The following is a 26,206-nucleotide window of genomic DNA, read 5'->3' as shown; positions in this document are numbered from 1 at the left end:
GTAAGTATAAAATACACACCAAATTTCAAAGATGTTAGGGAAAAATGAATGAAAATCACATCAAAATACATGTTGAAATGATAGTATTTTGAATCCACTAGTTTACATAAAATATATTATGAAAGTGTCACTGGTTTTTGTGGGAGCTTTTTTTTTTTGGCATGGCTACTAGAACTTTAAAATTTCACATATCACACTATATTTTATCATATTTCTGTTGGACTCTGGGCCCTGGATTGTCCATTTAGCTGAATTTAGATGAGGCGGTAATGGGCAAGCTGAAGGAGGATTGAATCTCCTCACCATCCATGGCTTTCATCGACACAACCTCTTTCAGCATCAGCCCAGATGCACCTTGCGTTCAGGGAATGGAGAGAAAGGCAGTGGAGAGAAGGGAGATACGTTCTGTTGCTCGTTTCTTGCTCCAGAAAGTGCTTCCTCCAACCTCCCCCATCCCTACTCCCATCCCAGTGGGATGGGAGCAAGTGTAAGGGATGGGTGTTAGGCTGGAGCTCTGTGCCTCACTCCCCTCTGGCCTCATCCCTGCAAATGGCTGTGACACCAGCAAGGATGACAGAGGGGAGGAACCAAGGAATCCTTATGTTCCAACTGAAGACACCATCAGGGCCTGGAGAGGTTAGTAATGTTTCTGTTCCAAAGCTGGACTCACTGCTTTATCTCCTACTGGAGCAGAGTTATCCTTGAACAGTTTACCTGTCTTGGTCCTAGGGCAACTGAAGTGAAAATCCAAAGCTTTTTTAATAACTCAAACAGTGATGGTGCCCACTTGTAACTTTTATAGAACTGCTTCCTTTAGCAAACCAGAATGTGAAATCTGGATTTAGACAAAAGATTATATGAAGGGGGACAGCAAGAAGAGTCCAAAATAAGGTAACAGTCAGGCAACCAAGAGATGTTACCAACCTGCTAGTACAATACCTACTAAAGTAAAAAGACACTTGAGACCCATTCCCTGTATTCAGTCACTTTGGTTAGGAATGACTCCTCTCTCTTTTTTTTTTTTTTTCCAGTACTTAAAAAAATTTATCTATTTGGCTGTGCCGGGTCTTAGTTGTGGCACACAGGATCTTCCATCTTCATTGCAGCATGTGGGATCTTTAGTGGTGGCATGCGAACTCTTAATTGCAGCATGTGGGATCTAGTTCCCTGACCAGGGATCAAACCCAGGTCCCCTGCATCAGAAGTGTGGAATCTTAGCCACTGGACCACCAGGGAAGTCCCCTGGCTCCTTCTTTTATATTCATCTGTTCAAATATGACTTATTCTTCAAGGCTCAGCTCAGATACCCCCTTCTCCCTGAGCCAGGCAGTCCCTGATTACTCTAGACATCCAAGCTCCTCTAAGTGTGCCTGTGTGACCAGGGCTGCACACATCGGAGGCCTGCATCCTTGGTAAAATGCTTCAGGGCATCCATGTGTTTTCCTTTGGAGCTGGGTTCTATGACCTGGCTGCAAATGACATCATTATTCATCCTGACTTGTTCCCTATCACCATAGACAGAGAACTGCAAACTACTATTGCTTTGCCAATAGTAATACTTTTAATCTCACTTCCAAAAACAAGTCTGATCTGAAAAAAACATTTTATTTATAATTTCTCATATTTGTATGTCTTCATTACAGTCATTCTTACAAAAAATACAGAAGTCCTAAACGGACCATCATCACGGTGGCCAGTGGTCCACAGGGACAGAGGTGGTGCCCATCCCTGGGGCTTCCCAAGGGCCAGGAGGAGGCCTTCAGGGAGCTGAGTGAGGGGGAGGAGACTTTAAGGTGGAACCAATAATGGGATCAAGAGTCAACACAGCAAAGTCCTAGCATGTCTGTTAAGGAAACAGGTACAGGTTTTTATTGTTATCATCATCATTTGACACTAAAGAACAGAGCAGAGGGACTGAAGACCTCCCACTACAGAGAGGCAAAGAAGCCAGAGCCTTGCCTGCGTCTCCGCCGCAGCCGGGGCCTGGTTTTATCCCCTCCACCTGCTGTGTGCCCAGCACAGTGCCAGGCCCTCCCAGGGTGAGTGGGAGGCAGAGTAGCATCAGTACCACCGCACCTCTTTCCTGTAGAGGCAGCTGGTGTCAGAGAGGGAGGGAGAACCTGAGGGAAGGCTTCCCCATTGCAGGGCTAGGTCTTCAGGAGTCCCACGCGGATTAGCAGGGAGGGCGACAGTGCTGATTCCTGGCGCCCTCTGCCTGGCTTTGCTTTATGTGAGCCAGGAGGTCCCAGAGCCTGTGCTGTGCCGAGCAGGGGAAGCAGGGGAAGCAGGAGATGTGTCGCTGTTTTCACCACCCCCATAACTCTCCGTTTTTATCAGCAGCCATTGTGCTAGGTACAGTGACTTCTCTGTTCTCTCACAGAATGTGTCCAAAAAAGCTGTAGAAAGCTCTTTGAAATACAGCCCCACGGCCCTGGAGTGGTTTCTGTCGGCTTCTGATCGGCGGCTGTGGGCGGAGGCCAGGAAAGCATCATCTGACTCCCACTGCTCAGCCCTGAGGGCTGTCCCTGCTGCCATGTGATCAGCATCAGGCCGGCATGCTGATGGCAAGGCCGGATGCCATGCCAGGCTCCAGGGGAGTCAGGCATCTCATGTGGACACAAATGTCTTGAGTCTCCATTGAGTCCCCTGTAACTCTGCCTAGCATCACTACTACAAGTTATGACAGTAGACAAGGGTGATTTCTCAGAGGGAGAAGGAGAGGGAAAAAGACATGCTAAAGAAACCTGTCACCTAGAGAGGGAACTGCAAACCACTGTTGCTTTGCCAACAGTAATGCTTTTAACCTCACTTCCAAAACCTCACTTTAGACGTGCTCAAGAGAGCACCCCATGCTGTCACAGTGAGAGTGAGAACCATAAGGTTCTCTGTGAACTGCAAGGTTCCAGCCAGGAGAGGTTGGTGGGGGTCTCCTCCTCAGTCACGGAACAGACTGATCTCCACAGGGCTCTTTGGTCGATGGGAGGAGAATGAAGGAGTTAAGTTGTCTCAGAAACTGTCTTTGTCACTTGGCAGGGAAGACCATGAAGGATCTTTGTTAACATTCCATTATTTCTGGCCCCTGAATACCATGATGCCAGCCCCTGCACAAGTAACTTCCCATTTTCATAGTTTGAAAATATATTGTAATTCAGCCATGACTCGAAATCCTTCAAGTCAGAGAAGTAGGTAGGTCCCAATTCAAGATTGACAGCAGGGACACCGCAAAGGCAGCAGAAAGGAAATTTGGGCAAAAGAGACAAAGATCTTCAACCATTTTGCTTCTGTTTCCTCTATATACAAAAGCAGCTGAGGTCATCTCAGAATTCATGTCTCCTCTAGGAGAGAGAAGGCAATAACACGTTTTCAAGGAACAGCCTAATTATTTATAAAATCTGTAGAGTACAAAACAGAAAGATGCCCCTGACAGGAGGTTGGCTTGGGCTTAATATTCCATCCTCCTCACACTTCACAGCTTCACATGCAACTTCTGATTCTAATATGATTTCTTTTCTTCTTTTTAAAATATTTATTAATTTATTTGGCTGTGTCAGGTCCTAGTTGTAGCACGTGGGATCTTCATCACATCATGCAGGATCTTTCCTTGCGTGGCAAGAAGACTCAGTAGTTGCAGTATGAAGGCTTCGCTGGCCCTAGGCATGTGGGATCCTAGTTCCCTGAGCAGGGCTCGAACGCATGTCTGCTGCATTTCAAGGAGGACCCTAACCACTGAACCACCAAGGAAAGCTCTCCAATATGATTTCAAAGTAAGACTTTTCCAGATCTTATGTGTCTTCTCTCTCGCTAAGGTCTGTTTAGTTAGTGCATCTGATCTGAAGGACAGGACTTGGAAAGTGGCTTACTGTACTGCAAAGAATATTTCTTGTTTTCTTTTTGTCTCTGACACCTTGACCCTTCCTGTTCCCCACCCCCCACCCCACAACCCTCAATTGTAAGGTCAGACTAAAGGTTTTGTCATAGCAGAAGGAAATTGAACAAGCCCTTCTCTGAGGAAAGAAATGGAGCCTCAAAAACAAAGCTTCAGCAGAGACCGCACGTTCTCGTCTGTAAGCATGGACAAGAAGCAGATTCCCAGACACTTGAAACCACACTCACGTGAACCCCTGGATCAAAGTGTTTTCCAGCCAGTAACAGCCCCAGCAGGCAATACAGTTTGTGCCCCCAGAATCCAGACCACTGAAAGGCCACACACATGAAGCAGACAGCTTAGAGTTCCCGCCTTCTTGGTGAGTTCTTCCCATCCACACTCCCACTGGAGGTGATGGCATGACAGCAGGATGGTAGGGTCCCCCAAGGGTCTAAGGTGTTTGTGGGTTGAACTCCAGAAAACCCTCAGGTATGTCAAGTGTCCAAGGAGCCACAGCAGTTTGCGTCCAAAGCCAAGTCCTCCCTTGGATGTGCCTGGGCATGCCAGGGCCTCAGGCATGGGCCTCAGTCTCCTGCTTGATGGCTGGTTTGTAGATGACTCCTTTGTTGGCACCTTTTTGGCTACTGGAGCAACAAGAACATACGAATTTTGTTAGTCAAAGAGGAAAGAGAGGCAAGAACAGCCTGACTCAGCTATAGAATGAGGCAAGTCAAACTCTTCTCTTGGAAACCTTTCTCAAGTTCCATTGGTTTTGGGATAAAATGCCCCCCAGTAACTGCTAACCAAAATGGAACCTGTTCATTTTTCAACTGTTCTCTTTCAACATTTGATGATACTAGACCTGCATTTTGACGAAGATCTCATTAACATGCTGCTTCAGATCTCTGATTCCAACAGGGTTTCTGACAACCTTTTATGTTTTTTCATACCAGGAAAAATAGGTTATTTTAAGCAATAAGAACATGAGCAAAGGGCATTAAATGTGAATGAGAAATAAAAATTTTCCTCAATTTTATTTTTGGATTTAGAGAAGAAAAACTGGATGAAAAGATCTTAGAAAGAAGCAGTCTTGGTGCTTGTGTTTAGGCACATGGGACCTCCCCTCTGAAATCAAGAGACTTGTCCAAGGTCTTGGCAGTGGGAGCCAAGCTGGCAGACACACCTCCAGCCCTGAGCACCGTGATCTGCCAGCATCAGCCTCTCACGCCAAGGCCTCAATCGGTGGTGTTTGGGAGATGGCACTCCAAGGATAAGCTGGTACAGGTGGCACGGCTCCTCATCATGCACCCTGCCTTCCCAGACAGATCAATTCTCATGGACACAGAGCCACCCACTCCCATTTCAAACCCAAACCAGCTCACCTCTTTCTCCTTCTGAAAAGCCAAATGGATACTGCCAGGACAATACAGATGCCAAGACCACAAGCCAAGGCCACGGAAAGGACGATGCCTGGGGAGGGGTAATGCACACACGTTACAACCCTCCCTTCCCTTCTTCTCATCCCCATGTGTGCCGTCAGGTGACAGCTGCAGGGTCATCCACAGAAAGGTGTAACTTCCCCGCCTCTGTTCTCAAGTTCTGGTCTCTGGCTGAGCAGGACTGGCTGGAGTACTCACAGGGGCCATTTGCAAATTGTAGTGATTATCCAGCAGGGGTTCTCAAACTTGCACCAGCATCATCTGAAGAGCTTGTTTCAAATGTATACTCTTTTTGAGCCCAAGCTTCAGAGTCTGCTTCAGTCTGGAGTTTGGCCCAGGAATCTGAATTTTTTACCAAACACCTCTAGCTTATGCTGATGTATTGATATGTGGTCCATGAACCACACTTTGAGAAACCCTGGGCTACATAATAAAAACTTACTCCATTTTGCCTTGCTGGATTCAAGGCCCATTGAGATGCCTCTTTATCAGCTTTGACCTCAAGTTCTATTGCACAGTCCTAAGCAGTCCCAAACAGCCAGGGTCCATTGCCAAGGTCAACTGGCTGGTCACCCAACCTCCATATATTGGCTTTGGCCTAGTTTTTAGGCACTGCTTTCCCACCCTGGCCAACAGAAGGTCTTGGATAGGCTCTTTGAATGTATAAAGTACTATAAAGTGATTAGGTCTTTCATTAGAGGAGCATTTGATTGGCAGCTCATGTTTGAATCAGAGAGTGACTTGAGGGTAAGACACAGTGAGGAGGGGGCCAGGAGTCAGAGTGACAGCACAGAGAAGCAGAGAGGATGAGCTGGAAGTCTCAGAGGCCCAGATCACACCGAGAATCACAGCGATCACCCAGCTGCAGCATGCACGGCCGGCCGGCCACATACCCGGACTCAGTCCTGTGCAGGGAGGGTCTGGCACTTCGGAGGGGAGAGGAAAAGATTGGAAGTTAACCGAGGCAAACCATGGCAGATTTGACCAGTGTGTTGATTGACGCTCTCCCTTGGGTTGGTTGGAGGTACAGAGCTAATGCAGCCTTCTGGGGATGCTCCTCTTGGCTCAGGTGGAAGGAGTTGCCCACCCAGGGAACTCACACCGTGAACCCTCCCCCCATGCTCCTTTATCACAGCAGTCTCTCTACTCGGGTAAGACTTCAGCTTTTCATCCAATGTGGCCAACTTGAAAGGTGAGCAAGGGTAAGAATCAGTCTATCTGGGTAGACTCTTATCTGCTTCCCTGGCACCTGCCTCTCGTCCTCAGCAAAGAACTTTCTAGGTGCTGGCTGGCTCGGGCTGGCAGAGCTGGGTTAGAACCTGTCACCAGACTTCCACGTCCATCCCCATCCAGTGTTACTGTGGTTTTGTTCTGTTTTTACTTTGGTTCCACTGGACAAACTGGAGAAACCCATCCACCATACCAGCCTCCCTTCCCTGGTATGTGGAACCAGAGGACTGTGTCCTCTTCCATGAGTTATTGTTGGGGATGAACGGGGTGAGTTAGAGGTCTTCAGTGGGGCTAAAATAGTGCCCAGTGATCTAAGGAGAAAGCTTATAGTCAGCCTGCTAAAGACCTCCCCAGGGAGGGCCATGGGTGAATCCGTTCTCGTGGGTAATACAGAGGAGCCCAGTCACGAAGCCCCCAGGTTACCCCAGCTGCTTGCAGGCTCTCAGGACTCCTCATCCTCCCAGTCATACCCTCCATCTACAGAAAGTCTCTGCTTACACAGACCTGCTTATCCACTGGTTTTCTGATTTCAGTAGAAACTTCTAGCTTATGTGTGTGTGTGGTGCTGGGGGTTGGGTATTCCAGTTCACGCTGGCAGCTGGAGTTGTGCAGATGGTAGCCACCAGCCAGACACTCAGGAGAGCCTGTGCCCACAGAGCCCACTGAGGTGACAGAGGCCCGACCAAGTCTGAGATGCCAGCAGAGGGCCAGGGACCACCTCCCCTTGGGGCCCTTGACACCCCAAGGAACCAGACCTGAGACTGGAGAGTGAGGTTCTGCTCACCCCTTCTCCTGCCATCTGGCCCCTTCAAGTCTGGCTGATTCTCCTGGAGCTATCAGCCCCATCTTCTTTACCTACTATATTCTTCCACAATCTCATACTGAGTCTGTAACCTCACTGGTCCAAGCCTGGGCTCTAGGAGCCCTCGGTCTGGCTTCCTGGGTGGCCCCAGGCTGTTGTAAGGATGACCGGAACAGGTGTGGTTAGGAGCCATCCACAGAGGACAGGGTGGCCTGTTCCCTTGGTTCTTGCCAGCCACCACTGGCATCCCACAGCCTCCTGGGTGGCAAAGAACGTGGCTCCCCTGGCCTGATTCCCTGCCCTGAACCCAAGGACCAGTCTGTGGCTTGGGGAGACCCTCGGACATGAGTCTCTCCCTGGGGAGTGCATCACGTGTTTGTGCAGCACATGCTCTGTTCTCTACATGGCCTGTGGCCTCTGCACACTATAATTTGGTGTTTTGTTTTGTTTTAAGGTACCTAAAAGTAACCAAGGCCTCCAGGATCTTAAAAACAACCACCACCGAAAAGAACCCCAACAGGTCGTGGTTGTTTTGTTTTTTTTTTTTCCCCAAGCCTTTCTGATGAAATGCACTTTCCGTTCTTTGTTCCTAAAGCTCCAGATGCTTGTGGTACCAAACTAGTTCTTGCCATGTAAGACGGTTACTAGTAAGCCTGACCACTTGGTTAAGCTGTCCAAACTGGATGTTTCTAAAATTGTCACTTTCACAGTCACCTCGAACATCCTGAGAGCCAGGCAGGCCCCCCAGACAGCTGAGAGCCCATCTCCAGGGCTAGAGGAGGTGCCCCCAGGCCATGGTCTTAGGGAGCAGAGCAAAGGCTCCAGAAGCAAGGCTCCAGGCCTGAGGGTTTTCTCAAGAGCACGTGACCCAGCTGGGTGGCTGTTCTGCCAGGAGAGTCTGATTTTCCTGCATCACTGAGAGGTGTCCTTGGCTGTATTAGGCCCTATAAACAACGGCTTAATTTAATCCAGGTGCTCTAACATGGGTTCCTTGCTTCTGGATGACGACTGGTTGGGGCCTCTCCTCGGAAACAGTGAGACAAGACCAAGCAGGTGGAAGATGAGGAAATCCCCAGATTCTGGGATAGAGGCTTCACAGCCGAGAGTCTGATGCAGCAAAAACAAAGCAGCTTGACTGAGCAAGTGAAGCATATAAGCCACTTGGGAAGAGAAATGGTGGCGAGGGCAGCACCTGGTAGGAATTCTGCCTGCCAGGAAGCCCAGGAAGCCCAGGACAGGACAGTGATGTTGGATGCTCTCCCCTGCAGGTGAGACAGCACCAAGCCTCAGGGAGCCCGGCTCCTCCGTGCAACTGGATGCAGCACAGGGCTTCTTAGGTCCCAGGGGCGGCAGAAGTCAGAGCATCTGATAACTGCAGGGCAAGCATGCATGCATGCCGAGTCGCTTCAGTCATGTCCAATTCTTTGTGACCATGTAGACTATAGCCCGCCACAAGGGGAAGTCACAAAAGGCACCAGGAGAACTGATGGGGGAACTAGAGGACTAGCACCCACTGAGAGAAGCCAAAACCTGCATCCCTGCAGAGCCCCTGGGATGGTGCAAAGAATGGGCATCACAGATGGTGCAGGGAGGGGCAGAGATTCATTTGCAGATTGATTAAACAAAGAAATGGTTTCTGAATGGCGAATGAGACAGGGAGTTCCCACAGAAGAACAGACAGGAAGAACAAGACAGGCTGGTTGATGGCAATGGCCCACGAGAGCCACAGGATGAGAATGCAATAAAGGGGCTCCAGAGCTGGTAGAAGGGTTACACACGGTACAGACATGGGAGAGCCGCCTGCTCTCCAGACAGGGCTCTGGTACGAGTCAGGGCAAGCAGAGGTGGGACAGTACGACGCACAGAAGGAATCACACAGATATGGAAGAACCCCAGTGCCGCATGCCCCACTGGGGAAGGTTCAGACCCCCGAGATCGACATGCTGCTCGTCACAGGGTACAACTACCTGTTCTGGCTGGCTCAGGAGCTGCGTCTTCCACTGGTATCTTGCTGGACCGAGAGAGGCTGGTTAACTGCATGTGAGGTCTTCTGAAGCCTCAAGTTCTCACACAGAAAAAGTCCAGCAGGAGGAACAAGCACCTCCTGTATACAGCTCAAAGTTCCTGGAACAAGTCTAGCAATTTCTAGGTGTATTTGCAATTCTGCTTATTCAAACAGAATTTTGAATAAAAAGGAATACAATCCTTTTCAAAGTATTAAAGTATGGGCTGTTGCGGTAGGTGACATGTTCCATAGTGATTACAGATGTACACATTACATATGTCTTAAGGCTCCAGTCTTATACAAGAGGCAGGGAGCATTTTGGTTTAGCAGGGATTTGAGAGTTTAAATATATAAAAATCCAGTTTCAGCTGGTAAAATCCTTATTATCATGCTTAATATAAGTCATAGACTCAAGCAACTGCAATGCTGGTCCTCTCTTTGGAGGATGTTTTGTTAAGAAAAGTAAAAGATGCCCTCTATAACCATAGAGCATAACCATCTTAAAAGGATATATTTTACTGGAGTTTTTTCTTAACACAATGGAACCTATTAAATAGCTTCTACAAATAAGTCTGCCCAAAAGAGGCCACCAGATTACACGAGGGAGCTGGTTTTCTATGACCCACGTTAGGGTCTGAGAGCTTTGCCTTCCAGATTGCAGGAATGCCGGCCCAGAAGAGAGAGCCATGTTGCTCTGAGGGGCCTCAACCCTGGCACAATGAGCATGGGTTACAACGCAGCAGCAGGCGCCTCATGCTCTCTGCTGGCTGTGGTGGGTCAGGCTGTCTGGGCTGCAGGATTGCCTAGTGCTGGGACCTCTCATCCCCGTCAGTCAGAGGAGGACAGGCCAGACAGCACCTCTCAGCAGCTCCCTCCCAGGCCTCTGACACTGACAGCTACATTCTGATCTTTATATGTTCTGCAACAAGCAGATTGATTTCAATGCTGTTGGCAAATTGACAGCAAAGCAAAATAAGACTTCCTAAAAGTAAAACTTGACAGCCAGTCACACTTCTGTTCAGATGGTTCTGCAGAGAAGACACTGGTGGGGGAGGGGAAGGGAGCTGAGTCGGCTCCATTCTTTCAAACTTGCAATGAGCACCAGGCACAAAAAACGTGTAAGACGCCCATCGTCCCTGCTCTCGGGGCTTGCAGTCTATGGATAATATAGATTTTTTTTTTTTTTGTACATGATAATAGATCATTACTCTGTGTTATGCTAAGAACTGTAACAGAGGTATAGAGAACTATAACTGTGTTCTGGCCACACAGAAGCAGGAGACTGTAGGTCACCCTCAGGGGAATGGGGAAGGATGGCAGGATATGATTGGAGTTGGGTCCTGACAGAATTTTCCAGGTGGGAGAAGTGCAGGGCATCTCAGACCAAGGGAACCATATATGAAAAAGTCTGTAGCATGCACACGTGAAGCCTCAGCCATGTTGCAAAAGACGCCATAGGGCAGTATGGGGGAGGCAGGGGAGACACCCTGGAAGGCTCAACTGATGCTGGACCATGAATGGTGGTCCCAGGTTTCTGCCTGACCCCTTTTCCTCCTGTCTGGGCCAGAGGCTTGTTGGAAGTGAAGAGAACATCCCTGGTGAGGTTTTTTCTCTTCTCCACCATAGAAGAGAAACATGGGGCTAACGTGGGGCGTGCTCAGTAACACGTGGCGTGATGAACTGCATTAGGTGTGACTAGGACTCCATTTCTTAGCACATTTGATGATTATTCCTGACTATTCAGACCCTGTATGTGTGGAGGGGAATTTGTAGGTGGGAACTCTTCTGGTCTTTTATTTGGTTACCAGAAAGAATTGATAGTTTTTCACCTAATAGAGTTTATTAATAAATAGGAACTTTTAGAGACACAAGGTCAATAACCACAAAGCATACATTCTGTTCTCAAAATATTAGATAATTAGCCATCTTAGCTTTGTAAGATTTTTTTTTCACTCTCTCTATTTAAAACATTTTATGAAACTACCCAGGTCCCTGAGGGTCAAGCACATTCTAACCATGCTACTCCACAGCTTGGCTGAGTGTGAAAGCCCTACCCCTCGACCACCCGGCTCTCTTGTCTAAGGTTCACCTCAGCTGGCTCCGGGCTGTGAGGTGTGGGACCTGCGCTAGCTCAGCTCAAACACACTAAAGACATGATTATAGAAACTTTTTGGCTCCCTCTTGTCCTTCGAGTTTCCCTTGCCCTGACACGTTGAGAAGAGAGCCTGATAACATCAGTATTTGGGTTTAATCGGTCTGGCTTTACTACCCTATGGGCCCAGTGTTCAGCTGGGAAGAGGCCAGCTTCTCGAAACCAAGACTTGGGCCCCTGGGCTGTGTAACTCTGCCTCTGCCATCTCTCTCCATCCTCACATCGGGCATCTGACTCCTGTGAGATCCGGATGCGCTCAGGATGGGTTTTCTCCAGGACCCCACCTTGAGGACATGAGTCTTATCGCCCCGCCTCAGCTCAAGACTTCATGTGTGCCACTTGGAAGAGGGACTTTTTTTAAGAGCTGAAAAAAATGCCCTGGCACGGCTTTCACCTCTCCCCCCAAAAGTGGGCCTTCTAACCACAGACGGGAAGAAACAACATACATGAGAGAAAAGAATCATACAGAAGGGACGGAGCAGAATGAGGAGGGGATTCGGGCTGCTGCCTCAGAGGCATCTGGACCCCTGCTGGAGAGATTTGTTTGCTTCCTTGAAGGTGAATAGTTCTCTCTCATCTACATCTCTTAGCCTTGGACCTACCCAATTATACTCAAATTCTAAAGGAAGATGGGAAACAAGGTTAGAATAGAATGAAGACCAGGGCATGTGATATAAAATCCTAGAATTCTGTGACCTGAGTGGGGAAAAGTGTTGGGCCTGGAAAAGTCATTGTACAAATGCCTGGTGCAGTGGTTCTCAATCAGGGGCAACTTTGCCCCTCCTCCCCAGAGATAGTTGACGTCTGGAGACATTTCGGCTGTCACAGGTGGACATGCTGCTGGTATCTAATGGGTAGAGGTCAAGGATGCTGCTCAACATCCTACAGTGCACGGGACAGCTGCCACAACAAGATCATCCAGCTCCGAAAGCCAATATTGACATACCAAGACTAAGAAACCCTGCCCTAGGGCTATCAGAGACTCTATACCTCTTAAGGACAGAAACCAAGTTCTGTGTTCCTTTTCCAGCATGGTTAGGGAAAAAGTAGGGTCCAGTTCAGTGATTCAGTTTCAGTTGTTCCAATTTGGTTAAACCCTAGATCCCCCCTCTCAAAGTCCATGTACTTTGTTTCTTAAAGGATTTTCTTAACATTACTTTTCTCCTGGCAGAAAACTCCAGAGTTTTCATTGTCCAACTGCATAGTTCCTGTTAACTTTCAGAGAAGACCCTGAATTAAACCAGCCCCTAATTATAGACATGTCCCAGTGAAAGAGCGTGCAGACAATTTGAGTCCAAATTGCTCAAGGTTCCTGCTGACAAACAAGCTCACCCCATCAACCTGAAGGGCACGTTACGGTCTTTGACCTGTTCCACATTGGTGTGAGAAGGCTCTTGTGAATGGCAGGTGCCCCTGGGAGGATAAGGTTTGGTTCTTCATTCTTTGGGGCTGACTCAGCCTTGCTTCTTGGGGAAACAGCCCCATTAGCTGCCCGAGTCTTTGGGACTTGAGAGGGAGGGGAGAATTCTAGCCAAGTTTCTATAATCAGCCTCCAAATGAACAGGTTTGCCTTGGACAGCTATGGATTCTCACTCCAAGGAGCGAGCCCAGCCCCGCTTCTGGGAGCAATAGCTCCAGGTGAGTTATGCAGGACAGGTGGTGGCAAAGCTGCATTTGGGCTGTGATCTCCAATGTCCTAAGCTGGAGCCCATCTGCTTCAAGGCCCCTTAAGCTCCCCCAGCCTGCCTGGGAAGGTCTACTGAAGCGCTCTGCCACCAGCCTGATTGCACTTCCCGCTCTACAGGCGCCAGCTTAGACCTGAGCCGGTCTAAGAAGATGGCTAATTATCCCCATGTTCATACACGTGGGGGTTACTTTTGGATGTCAAGTTCCTGCACGGTTTCTTCTGATCCTCTGTAACTGCCCTCACACACTGTCCCTGCAATGTAAAGTCAGGATGGGCAGTTGTTAGTATTCACTTAGAACACATTAGCACGGAAGGGATGTTAGCTCACCTAGTCCAGCCTGTCACTTTATAGCTGAGGGAACCAAGGCCAAAGAAGGGACATTATTTTCACACATCATGCAGCCAGGAGGAAACAAGGTGTGACCTTGAACCCAAGTCTCCTGACTGGGAGCTGGGGATGGGGAGGATGTTCCTGTCACCCTATCCTCTGTGACTTATAGAGACTTACTGCAGAGAACAGAACTGACTGTTATCCTTGAATCACAAGCAAAATTCTACCTGATCTATGTCAGCAGAGTCTCTTATCTCCAGGAAGAGTTTTATTTTATTTAAGAATTGAAGTATTTCCATATAACCCTTGACTACCACTCACTTCATTTAGAAGAAGAGGAAAAGAATGTTATAAAGTGGAACTTCCATGGACCAACCCCTCTCCTGACCACTCAAGAGTCCCAAGTTAGGGGTAGCTCAAGAGTCTACAGTGAGAAAGTGAACTTGAAGATTTGAAGAATGTGGGCCTCTTTCCCCCTTCCCTGGGCCCCCAGCCTCCAGCCATCTTCATGTAGATACAGAGCAAGTCAAGATGTTAAATGTCCATCTGGGGAGTTATGGTTACAGATTTAGAGGGAAGAACTGAGCTTCTGCCGCTCAGGAAGAAACCAAACTATTATGTCTCATTCCATATAGATTCTGGGTGCCTGTGCAAGCTTCAGAGAGAGGAGACAAAAGGCGCTTCGGAAGATACTTTCTTGTCTAATGGGCCCTGCTACATTAGATCATGAGCTGCTTGTGCTCAGACATGGGTTATATACATTTTCCAAAAGGAGCAACTCTGGACCTTGGTGGTGCTAGTGCCATGAATCACCTGGCAAGGCCAAAGATGGGCCTTGATGCCAAGAATGCCTGTAAGAAGTTCAGTGTTTGATCTCATAAAAAGGGTCCTACTTGTGTATCTCTCTCTTCCCCATCTGTGAGAGACAGCTGGACTTAATGAGGATTCTGGTCCGTGTGCCTGGAGGCCCTGGCTTGTGCTTCCCTACAAAGGCTCAAGAAATCAAGGTCAGTGAAGGGAGTAAACCCACACTCAGTAGCTCCTCACATAGCTGGCTCCTTTGGCAGCCAGAGTGCTCTTAACCCACCTGCTAAGGGCATGAGTGACCATGCCCAAGGGCAGGGCACCTGACTTCATACGGAACAGACATTGGGGCACCACACTGCCCACACACCACAGCTCCTCACCTTGTTGGAAGGAGACGTACACCAGCCTCTCGTCAAACTTCTGGACCCGCCGAAAGTTGTTGACCATCTCTCTGGGGGATGGGTCATCCATGTGCGTGCAGTACAGGTCTGTCTCCAACTTCATCAGCTGTAGGGAAAGAGCAGAAACACCCCCTGAAGGCAGAGTGATGCCCCCTTGCCTGACCTCAAGGGAAAGGACCGCCAGATCCCACCTCTGAGGCCTGGCAGGAGACCCCTGAGAAGGTGGTGGGAGAGCTGAAAGCTGTCCCTCCCCTGCGGGTGTCTGAGTGCTGGCCCACGTGTCTTCCCACTTCCCAGGGCCACCAGGAGGGTGTGTACTGTCAGCTCCTGATTGCACATGAAATCTGCCCTACAGCGAGGGAAACCTGGGGAGTCGAGGGGCTCCCCCACCTCCCAAAGAGACTGCATTCCTCTCCTGAGCCTCATTCAGGACCCAATCTAATTAGAGGCGCCTGGAGCTTAATCTGATGGTCCCATCAAAAGGAACAGAAAAAGGCAGGCAAGAACCTTACAGGTCATCTGACTACTAGTTTCGTGGTATTTTCATGCACACGCATAGATTATATAACTGTTTCCAAGGCAGTTTCTGGGTTAGAACATTACTGCCGCCCCAATCATTTCATCTCTTGATTCATCATGTCTTTATTCCTGTCTGCCTATTTGCTGTCATTTATCGAGGTTACTCAGGTACTCCACAGTAAAAAGGGAGGAGCAGCAATGAGCGCTGTGCTGGGCTCATGAAGGTGGTGGGGCTGTGAGCCAGCAGGCAGACCCGCCTCCTGGGCAGCCAGGCTTCCTCCTGATGAATTTGAGCTGTGGAGCAGAGACACGAGCAGTGACTTGGAACTCAGCTCTACCTTGGGCCTTAGCTGCGTCACTCACCGGCTGGTGACCCCAAAGTCTCCTTGACTCACTAACCCTCACTTTCATCACCTAAGAAATGAGAGGGTTAGAGATGATTGCTAAGGATTCCATTCCCCAGTTTTGCACTAGCCTGAGCTTCTTGAGGGCTTTCCAGGCGGCGCCAGTGGTAAAGAACTCGCCTGCCAATGAAGGAGACATAAGAGACGTGGGTTTGATCACTGGGTCAGGAAGATCCCCTGGAGGAAGAAATGGCAACCCACTCCAGTATTCTTGTCTGGCGAATCCCGCGGACAGAGGAGCCTGGTTGGGCTACAGTCCATGAGGTCACAAAGAGTCAGACGTGACTCACCAGGCATACACTCACATAAGCTTCTTGAAGGCAGAGACCCTCACTGCCTTATGGCTGCACCCCCCACCCCGGGTTTGTTAAACCATCTAACCTGATCCTGTCTATTCTGCCCCAGGTAAGGAGCCATGCTCTTTCCTGCCTGGGAGATGAACACTCTCCACTGGGGGACAGGTTAGGAAACACAGCTTAACAACTCATATTTAAAGAACTGCGGAGATAGATTCATTCTCCCCAATTGACTTGACAGCTCCGCTTTTGAAGCTCAGCCTGTGATTTCCAAAGCACTTCCAGGCCCCTGTGGTATCTGGAGAGGTTTTGAATAGCTACCAATGAAACTCTGAGTGAGGTAATCAGGTCATTGATTATGATGCAGGCAGTGCAGGGTCCGAGGTACCACGTGGTCTACGACAAGGAAGAGCAGGACAGTTACCTGCTCCTGGGAAATTTGCACAGGGTTCCGGAACACTGTCCAGAGCACAGTGGGGTAGCAGGGAGGTGTAGTCAGGGACCCTCTGTAGCGGTAGTACTCTTCAGGCCTCTCCGGCAGCAGCTCTTCTATGCTGAAACCCGGAATGAACACTTCTTGGTCTGCAGAGACATGTTGGGGTACGAGGTCACCTTCCTCCCCAAGGCAGAGGTAGAGCTGAGCCTACGACAGCCTTGGAACGTGAACTAGCCCCATTCTGAGCCACCTGATTCCAGGACCTGGTCACAGACAGTACCTGTCCCTTGCCTGTGTTCTTTTTCAGGTCACCCAAGAGCAAATACGCTATTCTCCAGCAGAGGGTGAATAAGCAATAAGGACCCCTCACCTTTGTACTTTACAGCTGTGAGGTGATCGAAGATCTTGTCATATGCTGGATTGGAGGAGCCCACCTGTAACAGAGATGGGGCACGTTGAACAGAGACAGAATTCAATAGGCTGAGCCTGGCTTGACAGTTGTGAATGGAAGAGCTCTGCTGGGGGTGTATGATCACCACTGCTGAGATCCTCCCTGAAGGATACACTTGACCAGTCATGATGCTTCACTAGGCCATTAGGGGGTTGGTGTGATGGTCCTGCCCTCTTACATCTTAGGACACCCTGCTACCAGCTCAAGGCACTAAGGGTTGAGTATCCCAGGGCAAGAATTATAGCTGTGCTCCTGATTCTCTGGCTGTGACCTTGAAGGCCACAAATCACATGTCCTTTAATCAGGGCTTAAGGGAGCTTGAGTGAATGCCAGCCAAGTCAGGCAAGTAAGCACGTGGAGAAACAGCGTATGTGCTGTCTCATTGGGGGGAACAATGCAAGCGAATCATGAGTTAGTCCCATTTTCTGGGATTCAGAAAAGAACTTATTCCAGGGTCCAGATAAAAGATGGAGCTTGGATACTGGGAACTGTATCAGGGGTTCAGGCATCTGGATGGGGCAGCAGTGAATGAGTCCCCTACCCCCACAGGTCTGTAACCAGGCAATTCCATGTTTGTATAGTAGGGCTGAGGATTAGGACTCAGTTTTCCAGCATCACCTACGACATGCTCATTTCTGCTGTCCAGCCACAGAAAGTGCTGCCTCTAGGCCAAGAGAGAAGGAACCTTTATGGGAGAATACCCCCTGCTCCAGAGTCAAGACACAGCCAAAATGGGACAGGTGTGTGTGGAACCAAATGTTGAGTCTGACATCCTCCTTATTTCAAATCTCAGATAAAGTCCTTCTCAACATCTCTTACCTCTATGAGAACAGCTACGACCGCGAGGCCTTCTGGCTTGTCCTTGGCGACGCTGTCATTGGGGTACCGGTCCGAGTTGTAATAGACAATATGCAGCTGCATTGGGAGAGATGAGATGAGCTGCTGTCCATCAGGGATAGCGACTCATGGGAACCTTTCACTTTTACAGGAGACTGGAATCCAATAGGAGGGACCTCCACCCCCAGCTAGATTAGGCCTCTCAGACCCTCACCTCATGGCCACTCCAGCTTTCTCTTTTCCCTCAGTTCTCTAGACTACACACTCCAGCAGGGCAGTCTGTCCATCTTATTCACTCATTATATGCCAGTGTCTAATTTAGTGCCTGAAACATGCCAGGTACACAACAGATACTGAATAAATGAACAAATGGGCTTTTATACCAGCCGCGAAAACACCTGGATACATTGGAGCACTTCTCCCTGGTCATTTTTCCTACTTTTTCTGGAACCTGGGGCAAAATGGTCCTACATGATTTGCCTGACCTCAGCCTGGCCACTCTGTACTTGGATCTGAAGGCTGAGACAGTAAACCTCCAACTGTAAGTTAATCGTTTCTGTACCTAGAGCAGGACATGCGTTGACCCCTCAGGTGGAGACAGTAACAACATGGCTTTTATTAAAGGTTTTATTTGAAGAGACCAAGCAACAGAAATGTTACTGCATGAATGTAGACTCCAAAATACCACTTTAAACTCATTTTTTTTTCCCCAAGTAGAAATTATTTGTCATTATGAAAGTGAAGAAAAGAGATGTTTTTGAGAAATTTGGGGTTTAAAAAGTCTAGGTAAACTGTGACGAGTGGTGCTGATAACAGGGGAGGTTATGCATGTTGCTGGGGGCAAAGAGTATATGGGAAGTCTCTGTACCTTTCCATTTTTCTGTGAACCTAAAATGCTCTTAAAGAAAGTTGTTGTTTTTTTTTCACTTATTTTTATTAGTTGGAGGCTAATTACTTTACAGTATTGTAGTGGTTTTTGCCATACATTGACATGAATCAGCCATGAATTTACATGTGTTCCCTATCCCGATCCCCGCTCCCGCCTCCCTCCCCATCCCATCCCTCTGGGTCTTCCCAGCGCACCAGCCCTGAGCACTTGTCTCATGCATCCAACCTGGGCTGGTGATCTGTTTCACCCTTGATAGTATACTTGTTTCAATGCTATTCTCTCAGAACATCCCACCCTCGCCTTCTCCCACAGAGTCTAAAAGTCTGTTCTGTACATCTGTGTCTCTTTTTCTGTTTTGCATATTGGGTTATTGTTACCATCTTTTTAAAATTTAAAAAAAAAAAAAAACAGTCCAGGAAACATCAAGACATTATTATGACAAGCTCTGAAAAGGTTTTTTGGTTTTTGTTTTTCTTTGATGTGGACCATTTTTAAAGTCTTGAATTTGTTCCAGTATTGCTTCTGTTGCTTTATGTTCTGGTTTTTTGGTCGTGAGGCATGTAGGATTTTAACTTCCCATTCAGGATGGAACCAACACACCCAGCTTTGGAAAGCGAAATCTTAACTCCTGGACCACCAGGGAAGTCTCTCTGACAATGTTTAACCTGGTTTTGAATCCTCAAGGTGGCATCACCTGTCCTCCAAAAAAACTGTATTAGTAGATTATCTCTCTATATATGATCACATGCATCTTTGTTGATTCTTTGTCTCTTGAGACTATAACACACTGAGATTTTATCTCCTTTCTTTTTCTTCATTAATCTCTTTTTCCATCTTATGTGATTATAAATAGAATTCAAGCATATTTTAATGAATACAGCTCAATGTTCCCCACTTTTCAAGTGGCCTTTTCTAATGGAAAAAAATTAAATCCAATTAGTTCTTTTTTAATTGGTCCCCTATGAAGGATTTCTTAGGGGCTCCTGCTTCCTCATCTTTGCCTCCAAAAGATGTAGCCTCTGCACTGCCGCACACCATCCTGTCTTGGCACTGCTTTGTGAAATGGTCCAGAACTCTATGTGGCTAAAACCCCAAAGGTCCTATATCCCTATTTCTTTTTACTGCTGACTGTTGAGCTTGTGTTCAGTTTTAGCACTTTTCTCACTTGTTCAGATGAAATCAAGAGGAAGTGAAGACTAATACAAACAGAAAGCAGTTCCCTGAGGAGAGGATTAAGAGAGGCTTATCTTTTTTAATGTTATTTTTATTTTATGTATTCATTTAGCCACACTGCACAGCATGAGGGATCATATTTCCCCAACCAGGGATTGAATCCACACCCCCTGCATTGGAAGCTCAGAGTCTTAAACCACCAGCAAAATTCCCAAGAGAGTCTTCTTATATAAACTCAATCCAGAAAAACTGTTACACTTTCAAGGGCCCTCCATAAAAGAATCTGCCATTTTAGGGTCACCTTCCCTGGTGACTTGGATGGTAAAGAATCTGCCTGCAATGCAGCAGACCTGGCTTCAGTCCCTGGGTCAGGAAGATCCCCTAGAGAAGGGAATGGCAACCCACTCCAGTATACTTGCTTGGAGAATCTCATGGACAGAGGAAGGAGCCTGGTGAGTTGCAAAGAGTGGGACATGACTGAGTGACTAACCCTTTCACTTTCACTGATGTTTTTTCTGTATTATTGACATTTATGGTCCATTTTCACCAAGCTCTTGGTCTCATGATGTGGCTTAATAGCAGAAAATACAATGATTATTTTTAAGTGCCTAAATCCTCTCAGCCTACACCCTAACTCCTTTACTCCCCTTGGGAAAATAGAGGCTTCCTCATTGCAGTTAGGCTGAAAGAAACAAAGTCCTGGAGGTTCAGAGAGGGACCTGATCTGAAATACATGCAGCTCCAGTAGGGCCATCCTATTGGGCCAGAGTTACAGCCCCTCCACCTCTTATAACTAATTAGACTAAATCTTAAGCAGTTCAGCATTTAAGAACAGAGGAGAATGTTTGTGTCATTATTTATCATGGGATCCACTGGCCAATCAGTAGCATTTATCTCCTTGTATTTCTTGCCCTGTAAACATTCAGAACCACACGCCCAAGTGCAATCCCAGTGGAGCTCTGAAATGGAGCAACTCAACCACCACCCCACCACCCCCACCCTCCTCTGCACACTTGCAGTGCAGAAGCAAAGCTCTCGCTCCTCTTCCTGTTTGCTTTGGTATTTGGGGCAGCACCTCCAGGCCACATAGCACTGCACTGTGGTGATGTCCCAGGCTATCCTCAGTGAGTCTCTGCTTGCCATGATGCCCTGTGTCTTATAATGCCAGTCATCCCTTGATTTGTGGCCAGGTAGAAAAGAGTGACCCTGAACCTAGGTCCCCAAGCTCCAAGCACAGCCCATGCCCAGGGAAAGGAAAGATGGGCTGGGAAAGACCCATGTAAACAGCAAGATGTGTGAAGAAAACTTGAGAAGCTGGGGGAGCATTTAGCCCAGTATGACACGGCAGTGGGATGGGTCAGCCAGACAAGCTGGTGGGATCTTAATCTGTGAGCACAGAAGGGTGATGTCTAGAAACGGGGCGTGTGTCTGCCTGTGCCACCCTGGGAGCCCTGCCTCCCGAGTAGCATCGCTCAGTAAAAGACTTGGAGACAAAGTCTGCAAGTTCAGGAAAGGAAGGGAAGCGGGACACCGCAGATGAGCTGCAGCGTGGCTGGAGTGCCTTTGCCTCCCTGTGCTGTCGGCAGAGCTGGGGTGGGTGTGCGGAGCATGAAGGCCACCCCCCCACCCCACCTGCCTTGCTCTGATCTTGTCTGCACACCAGCCGATTGGAAGAATGCCAGACCACCCACCGCCAGGAATCCTCTGCCAGTTGGGCCACCCGACTCACCTCGGCGGCAAAGTGCTTCCCACTGACAGTGTGCTCAGAGCCGTGAGGGTCATCCTTGTCCCCCCAGTGCAGGTGCAGCTGCGAGGCATTGTAGCGGGCCCCGAGGCCCCGGAGCTGCATGTCCTTGGGCAGTTTCACCTTCACTGCAGGGAGAGGAGGGGCAGTCTTCAGAGCCCTGGCCAGCTGGGTGCTACCTGAGAGCAGGTTGGCATCACCTGTCCAGGGCCCAGACAGAGGCAGGGGGATGCAGCGAGGTGGGGACCAGAGAGGTGCAGCTCAGAAACCTGGGCTCTTTCTCTGAGAATGTCCCCCTTTCACTAAAACAATTCCAGTGGCAGCAGCACCTTCTTGGTTCCCCTTGGGAAATGATGGCAGGAACTAATTTAGCCAATAGATGGATATTTGTTTACATATCCATGTGTTACACACTTGGCTATGAAGATGGAACCTACAGTGAAGTATCTGCCAAGCTGAGAATTATATAACAACAACAATAATAATTGCTATTTATGAAGCTTCTCTCTATTCTGAATGTTAACATACAGAATCTCTAGTCTTTACAGTACCTGTCAATATGCCTATTTTCCAGATGAAACCTCAAGAGTTTAAAATTCTTATCCAGAGTCTCGTGACTCATAAGTAGTCAAGCCAGGATTCAAACTCAGATTGGTCTGACTCCTGGGCGAGCCCCCCAGGGAACTGTGTGACCCCTTGAGTCATTCATGATGCCCCAGAATTCACTCTCATACCATATCAATAGGTCAAGGGGCTCAAGCCTTTCCCCACTCCTTCATCCCACCCCAAGAGATGTGCTGCTTCTAAGAGGTATTTCCCCAGCAGAACCACCTGAGCCCAGGGTCTGTAGTGTCTCCTGCAGAGAGTGGCCCAAGGATCCCTCAAGGGCTCCCCTCTGCTCTCCTTCCTGGGTGCCTCATCAGAATGCACCCCCCGCCACCACCCAGCAGACTCAGGAGGCCAGGGAGCCAAGGGAAGCTCAGCCAGCACTGCAGGTCTCCGGGGTCGCTCCCTCACCTGAGTGGCCATTGTTGGTGAGGACAAATTGCGGACTGGCAGACTGGTTGTAGCCTTGGAAGGCCAGGGGCCCGAGGCTGGCGTTGTAGCGCAGGATGTCATCGTGCAGGTCTATCGGGGACTGCAGCAGGCCCCCACAGGAAGGGTAGGTCTTGGACCAGCTCTTCTCCCCGTCAGGACCTGGAAGGCGAGGTTCAAGCCCGTGACTTAATCAGTTTTCCACTAGAGTTTTTTCCTCACCTTCTAATTCTGTGTGCAGTACAGTTATTCCTTTTCTGTTCCTAATCCCCAGAGGTATGCTCTTCAGGGTCCAGGGACCCCAGCCTACAGAATCAGGGCATGCAAACGCCTCCAGACGGTTTGCTTTTGAAGTAATGTGGGGAGAGAGGGGCCAGAGCAGTCCCATGGCAGGGACTCCAATTTATTCTGTACATTGTTCATATTTCAACCCGGTACACATCCATTCCACAAGAAGACTTCATGACTCTCAGCAATTTAGCATCTGTATATTGAACACCTACTATAAGCAGAGTTACTCTGGGTCTTGGGGCCACCCATGCTTGCATTCTAGTGGGGAAGAATTTTTTTTTTAATTTTCTGTGTTTTAGAAGCAAAGGAAATTAGTTTTTTCTTACTTTTTTTAAAAGTTCAGTTTAAAATCTCTGGCTCTATTCCCTTTGGTACTTTTAAAAATTGATGTATTTGTTGTTGTCATTGTTCAGTCACAGTTGTGTCCAACTCTTTGAGACCCCATGGACTGTAGCCCCTCTTCCCTGTCCTTCACTATCTCCCAGAGTTTGCTCAAACTCATGTCCACTGAGTTGATGATGCCATCCAACTATCTTATCCTCTGTCACCCCCTTCTCCTGCTGCCTTCAATCTTTCCCAGAATCAGGGTCTTTTCCATTGAGTTGTCTCTTTGCCAACTCAGGTGGCCAAAGTATTGGAGCTTCGGCATCAGTCCTTCCAGTGAATATTCAGGGTTGATTTCCTTTAGGATTGACTGGTTTGATGTATAGATATTGTACAATATTATATGTTGCAGGTGTACAATATAGTGATTCACAATTTTTAAAGGTTATACTCCATTTAAAATTATTACAAAATATAGGCTATGGTCCCCTTGTTGTATAATATCTTTGTAACTTGTCTTATACCTAATAGTTTGTACCCCTTACGCCCCTACCCCTATGTTGCCCTGGTCCCCTCCCCTCTTCTAGCAGGGAAGAATTTATTTAATCCACTGGAAAGTCCCACACTGGAAAAATTGGTGTCTAACTGACTACAACTCCAGGTAGGTCTTTGAGGCTGGTACTCTAGACTATGATCTTCCTGATGGGAAACCCTTGAGAACATTGACTCTGAATACCCACGTCTAGAGTAAGTAAAAACCCTACAACCTGATAGGGAAACTTGAAAGATAGCAAGTAATTATCACCCAAATCACAGAACTAAATGCAGTGTTTACACTGGGGAAAAGAATGACAATATTACAAACTAATTATTACAATCTAATTGACAAACTAGCAGTGAGGAGGAACAGACTTAACAAATAAACCCTCCAGGGCTCAGGCTTCTTGCTAACTACCAGGTAGTAGTCCTTCCCCTGGAAATGAAAATAAACAATCCAATCCCACTGCAGATAAAATTTCTGACTCCCACAGGGAAAAGTCTTTTAAGAATGTCAGGCTGTGTTTAAAAGATTATCTCCCATGGTAATTAAATGGATTTTCAAGCTGAAGTTTCTCCAGAAAAGCGAATAACTGGCAGGTCATGGCTCGTTGGAGTGGAACAATTGTGCCCTGTGGGCTCTCTAGGAGTTGAGAATCAAGGTTTGCCACCTGGAGTTCATTCATCAGTATTTCAGCACAAGGAAAGATGACTGAGATGGAGTGGGGGGAAGGAACACCACTTCTGGGCACTCTTCCATAGACCACAGCATTGTTTCAAAAGAGAGAGAGAGTGTGTGTGTGTGTGCCCGCTTCACGGAATCCCCATCCCCTACTACCTTGTTCTCTAACTGCAGAGTAGGGAGAGTCAGAAGCAAAACTTGGTGCCCACGTTCATTTAAAATGCTATGAGGAGGGACTTCTCTGGTGGTCCAGTGGCTAAGACTCCACACTTCCAATGCAGGAGCCCCCGGTTCGATCCCTGGTCAGGGTGCTAGATCCCACATGCTGCAACTAAGAGTTTTCCACATGTCCCAACTAAAAAAATCCTACATGCTGCAGCTGAGAATTCCAGTGCTGCAAGTAAAGATCCTGTATTCCACAACCAAGACCAGGTGCAGCAAAATAAATAAATAAACAAACAAATATTTAAAATGTTGAAAGAAAACTGTCAACCCCAGAACTCTATAACCAGTGAAAATAAGTATTATCAGATAAAACTAGAGAATTTGTGACCAGCAGAAATACTCTTTAAGAAATGTGAATGAAAGTTCTTTAGGCTTTAAGGGAAATTATCCCAGGAGAAACTTTGAGCTTCAGGAGGCACGGGAGAGCACTGGAAGTAGTAAATAAATAGAGGGGAAAAAAAATTTTTTTTTAGATGGTATGAGGAGTTGGCCCTGTGTCTGGACACACACAGAGGAATCCTCTAATTCTTCAGGCTGTCAACCTTCAGGTATACCTTTTCAGACATGTTGGAACTTGAAGAGATTTCAGAAATGGTGGAACTTGAAGGGATTCCAGACTCTCTAGTTCAGCCTCTCACTGGACACCAGTTTTCTCAGCTCTCACATATCATAGTTTCTACTGGACTGTGTTGTTTTTATTTCCACAGCCTCAAAGCCCTGGCCTCAAGGCAACTAAACTACACCAAGATGGCGACTAGGGGAGAGGAAGGCTGGAGGACACCCAGGCAGTCACTCCAGGGAGCAGACCGGAGCAGGGCGGTTACTCAGCTGAGGGCAAAACCGAATTCCTTAGAGACGAGACCGCAGCTCACAGAGGTGAAGCTATCAAGAGCTATCATGCAAACCCTGAGGGTCAGGAGGAGGTGCAGCTACCGGTGGCAAGCCTTCCAGAACGAGGCCGCCAGCCTTTGCTCTGCTCACAGCAGCATCTGGGCCTGCGGCCCGGGTGACAGAAGCTGCCAGACAGGCCTGAAGGGAAGAAACTCAGGAAGTGAAGAAGTGGCAAAGCTGTTCATCCCGTAGCTAAAGGGAACTGAATAAAAAGAACTGTCTTTTCCCAGAGCAGGGGTTCACCTGAAGGTTTCCTGAAAGAGAGGCCCAGGCCCTCCCACTTCATGTCTGTGAACCCACATTGTGATGGGGAGCACGTGCGTAACAGGCACTGAGTAAACATAATCCCCAAAGAATGAAAGCGCCCAGAGAACAGAGAGCTCAGGAAGCTTTATCAGGAGGAATTTTTCTTTTGTCCTAAGTAATTTTCCTTGGATGTTGGCTATATTAGGTGTTTGGGAGCAGAAAAGACTAAGGATATAAAAGGAAACCAGAGAGACTTCCCTGGTTGGTCCCTCATGGGCCAGTGGTTAAGATTCTGCCCTCCCAATGCAGGGGGCCCGGGTTCGATCCTTGGTCAGAGAATTAGATCCCACATGTCACAACTAAGACCCGGCACAGCCAAAGGAATAAATATTAAAAAAAAAAAAAAAGGCAGCAGAATTCATGGTTGAGAAAGAGAAATTCCTAGGAAAGAGAAGTGACTGTATTGGACCCGGAGAGTCTAAAGAACTAGATCCAGCTGCTCCCCCC

General features: G+C 48.0%; 1 protein-coding gene across 2 annotated transcripts in view; it reads right to left on the bottom strand.

Moving 5' to 3' along the window:
* Nucleotides 1-1,584: 1,584 nt before the first annotated feature.
* The window catches only part of CA12 (carbonic anhydrase 12), a 62,649-nt gene continuing 38,027 nt past the window's right edge, over nt 1,585-26,206 (bottom strand). Inside the window, exons 3-11 of one of the 2 annotated variants that reach the window (XM_043471731.1) lie at nt 22,486-22,665; nt 21,454-21,596; nt 17,645-17,740; nt 16,745-16,808; nt 16,363-16,520; nt 14,699-14,825; nt 6,198-6,230; nt 5,248-5,335; nt 1,585-4,509 (exon numbers count right to left, since the gene is read on the bottom strand). In XM_043471731.1, the coding sequence (XP_043327666.1) occupies nt 4,437-4,509; nt 5,248-5,335; nt 6,198-6,230; nt 14,699-14,825; nt 16,363-16,520; nt 16,745-16,808; nt 17,645-17,740; nt 21,454-21,596; nt 22,486-22,665 (962 nt within the window). In that variant the 3' untranslated portion in view covers nt 1,585-4,436. The remainder of the gene's footprint in view (nt 4,510-5,247; nt 5,336-6,197; nt 6,231-14,698; nt 14,826-16,362; nt 16,521-16,744; nt 16,809-17,644; nt 17,741-21,453; nt 21,597-22,485; nt 22,666-26,206) is intronic. The other variant, XM_043471732.1, reaches the window with a different exon arrangement.

Source organism: Cervus canadensis, chromosome 6 (assembly GCF_019320065.1).
Source record: "Cervus canadensis isolate Bull #8, Minnesota chromosome 6, ASM1932006v1, whole genome shotgun sequence".
In the NCBI taxonomy this organism is placed as follows: domain Eukaryota; kingdom Metazoa; phylum Chordata; class Mammalia; order Artiodactyla; family Cervidae; genus Cervus; species Cervus canadensis.
Note: the sequence above shows the minus strand (reverse complement) of the source record. Positions and strands in the feature narration are given on the sequence as shown.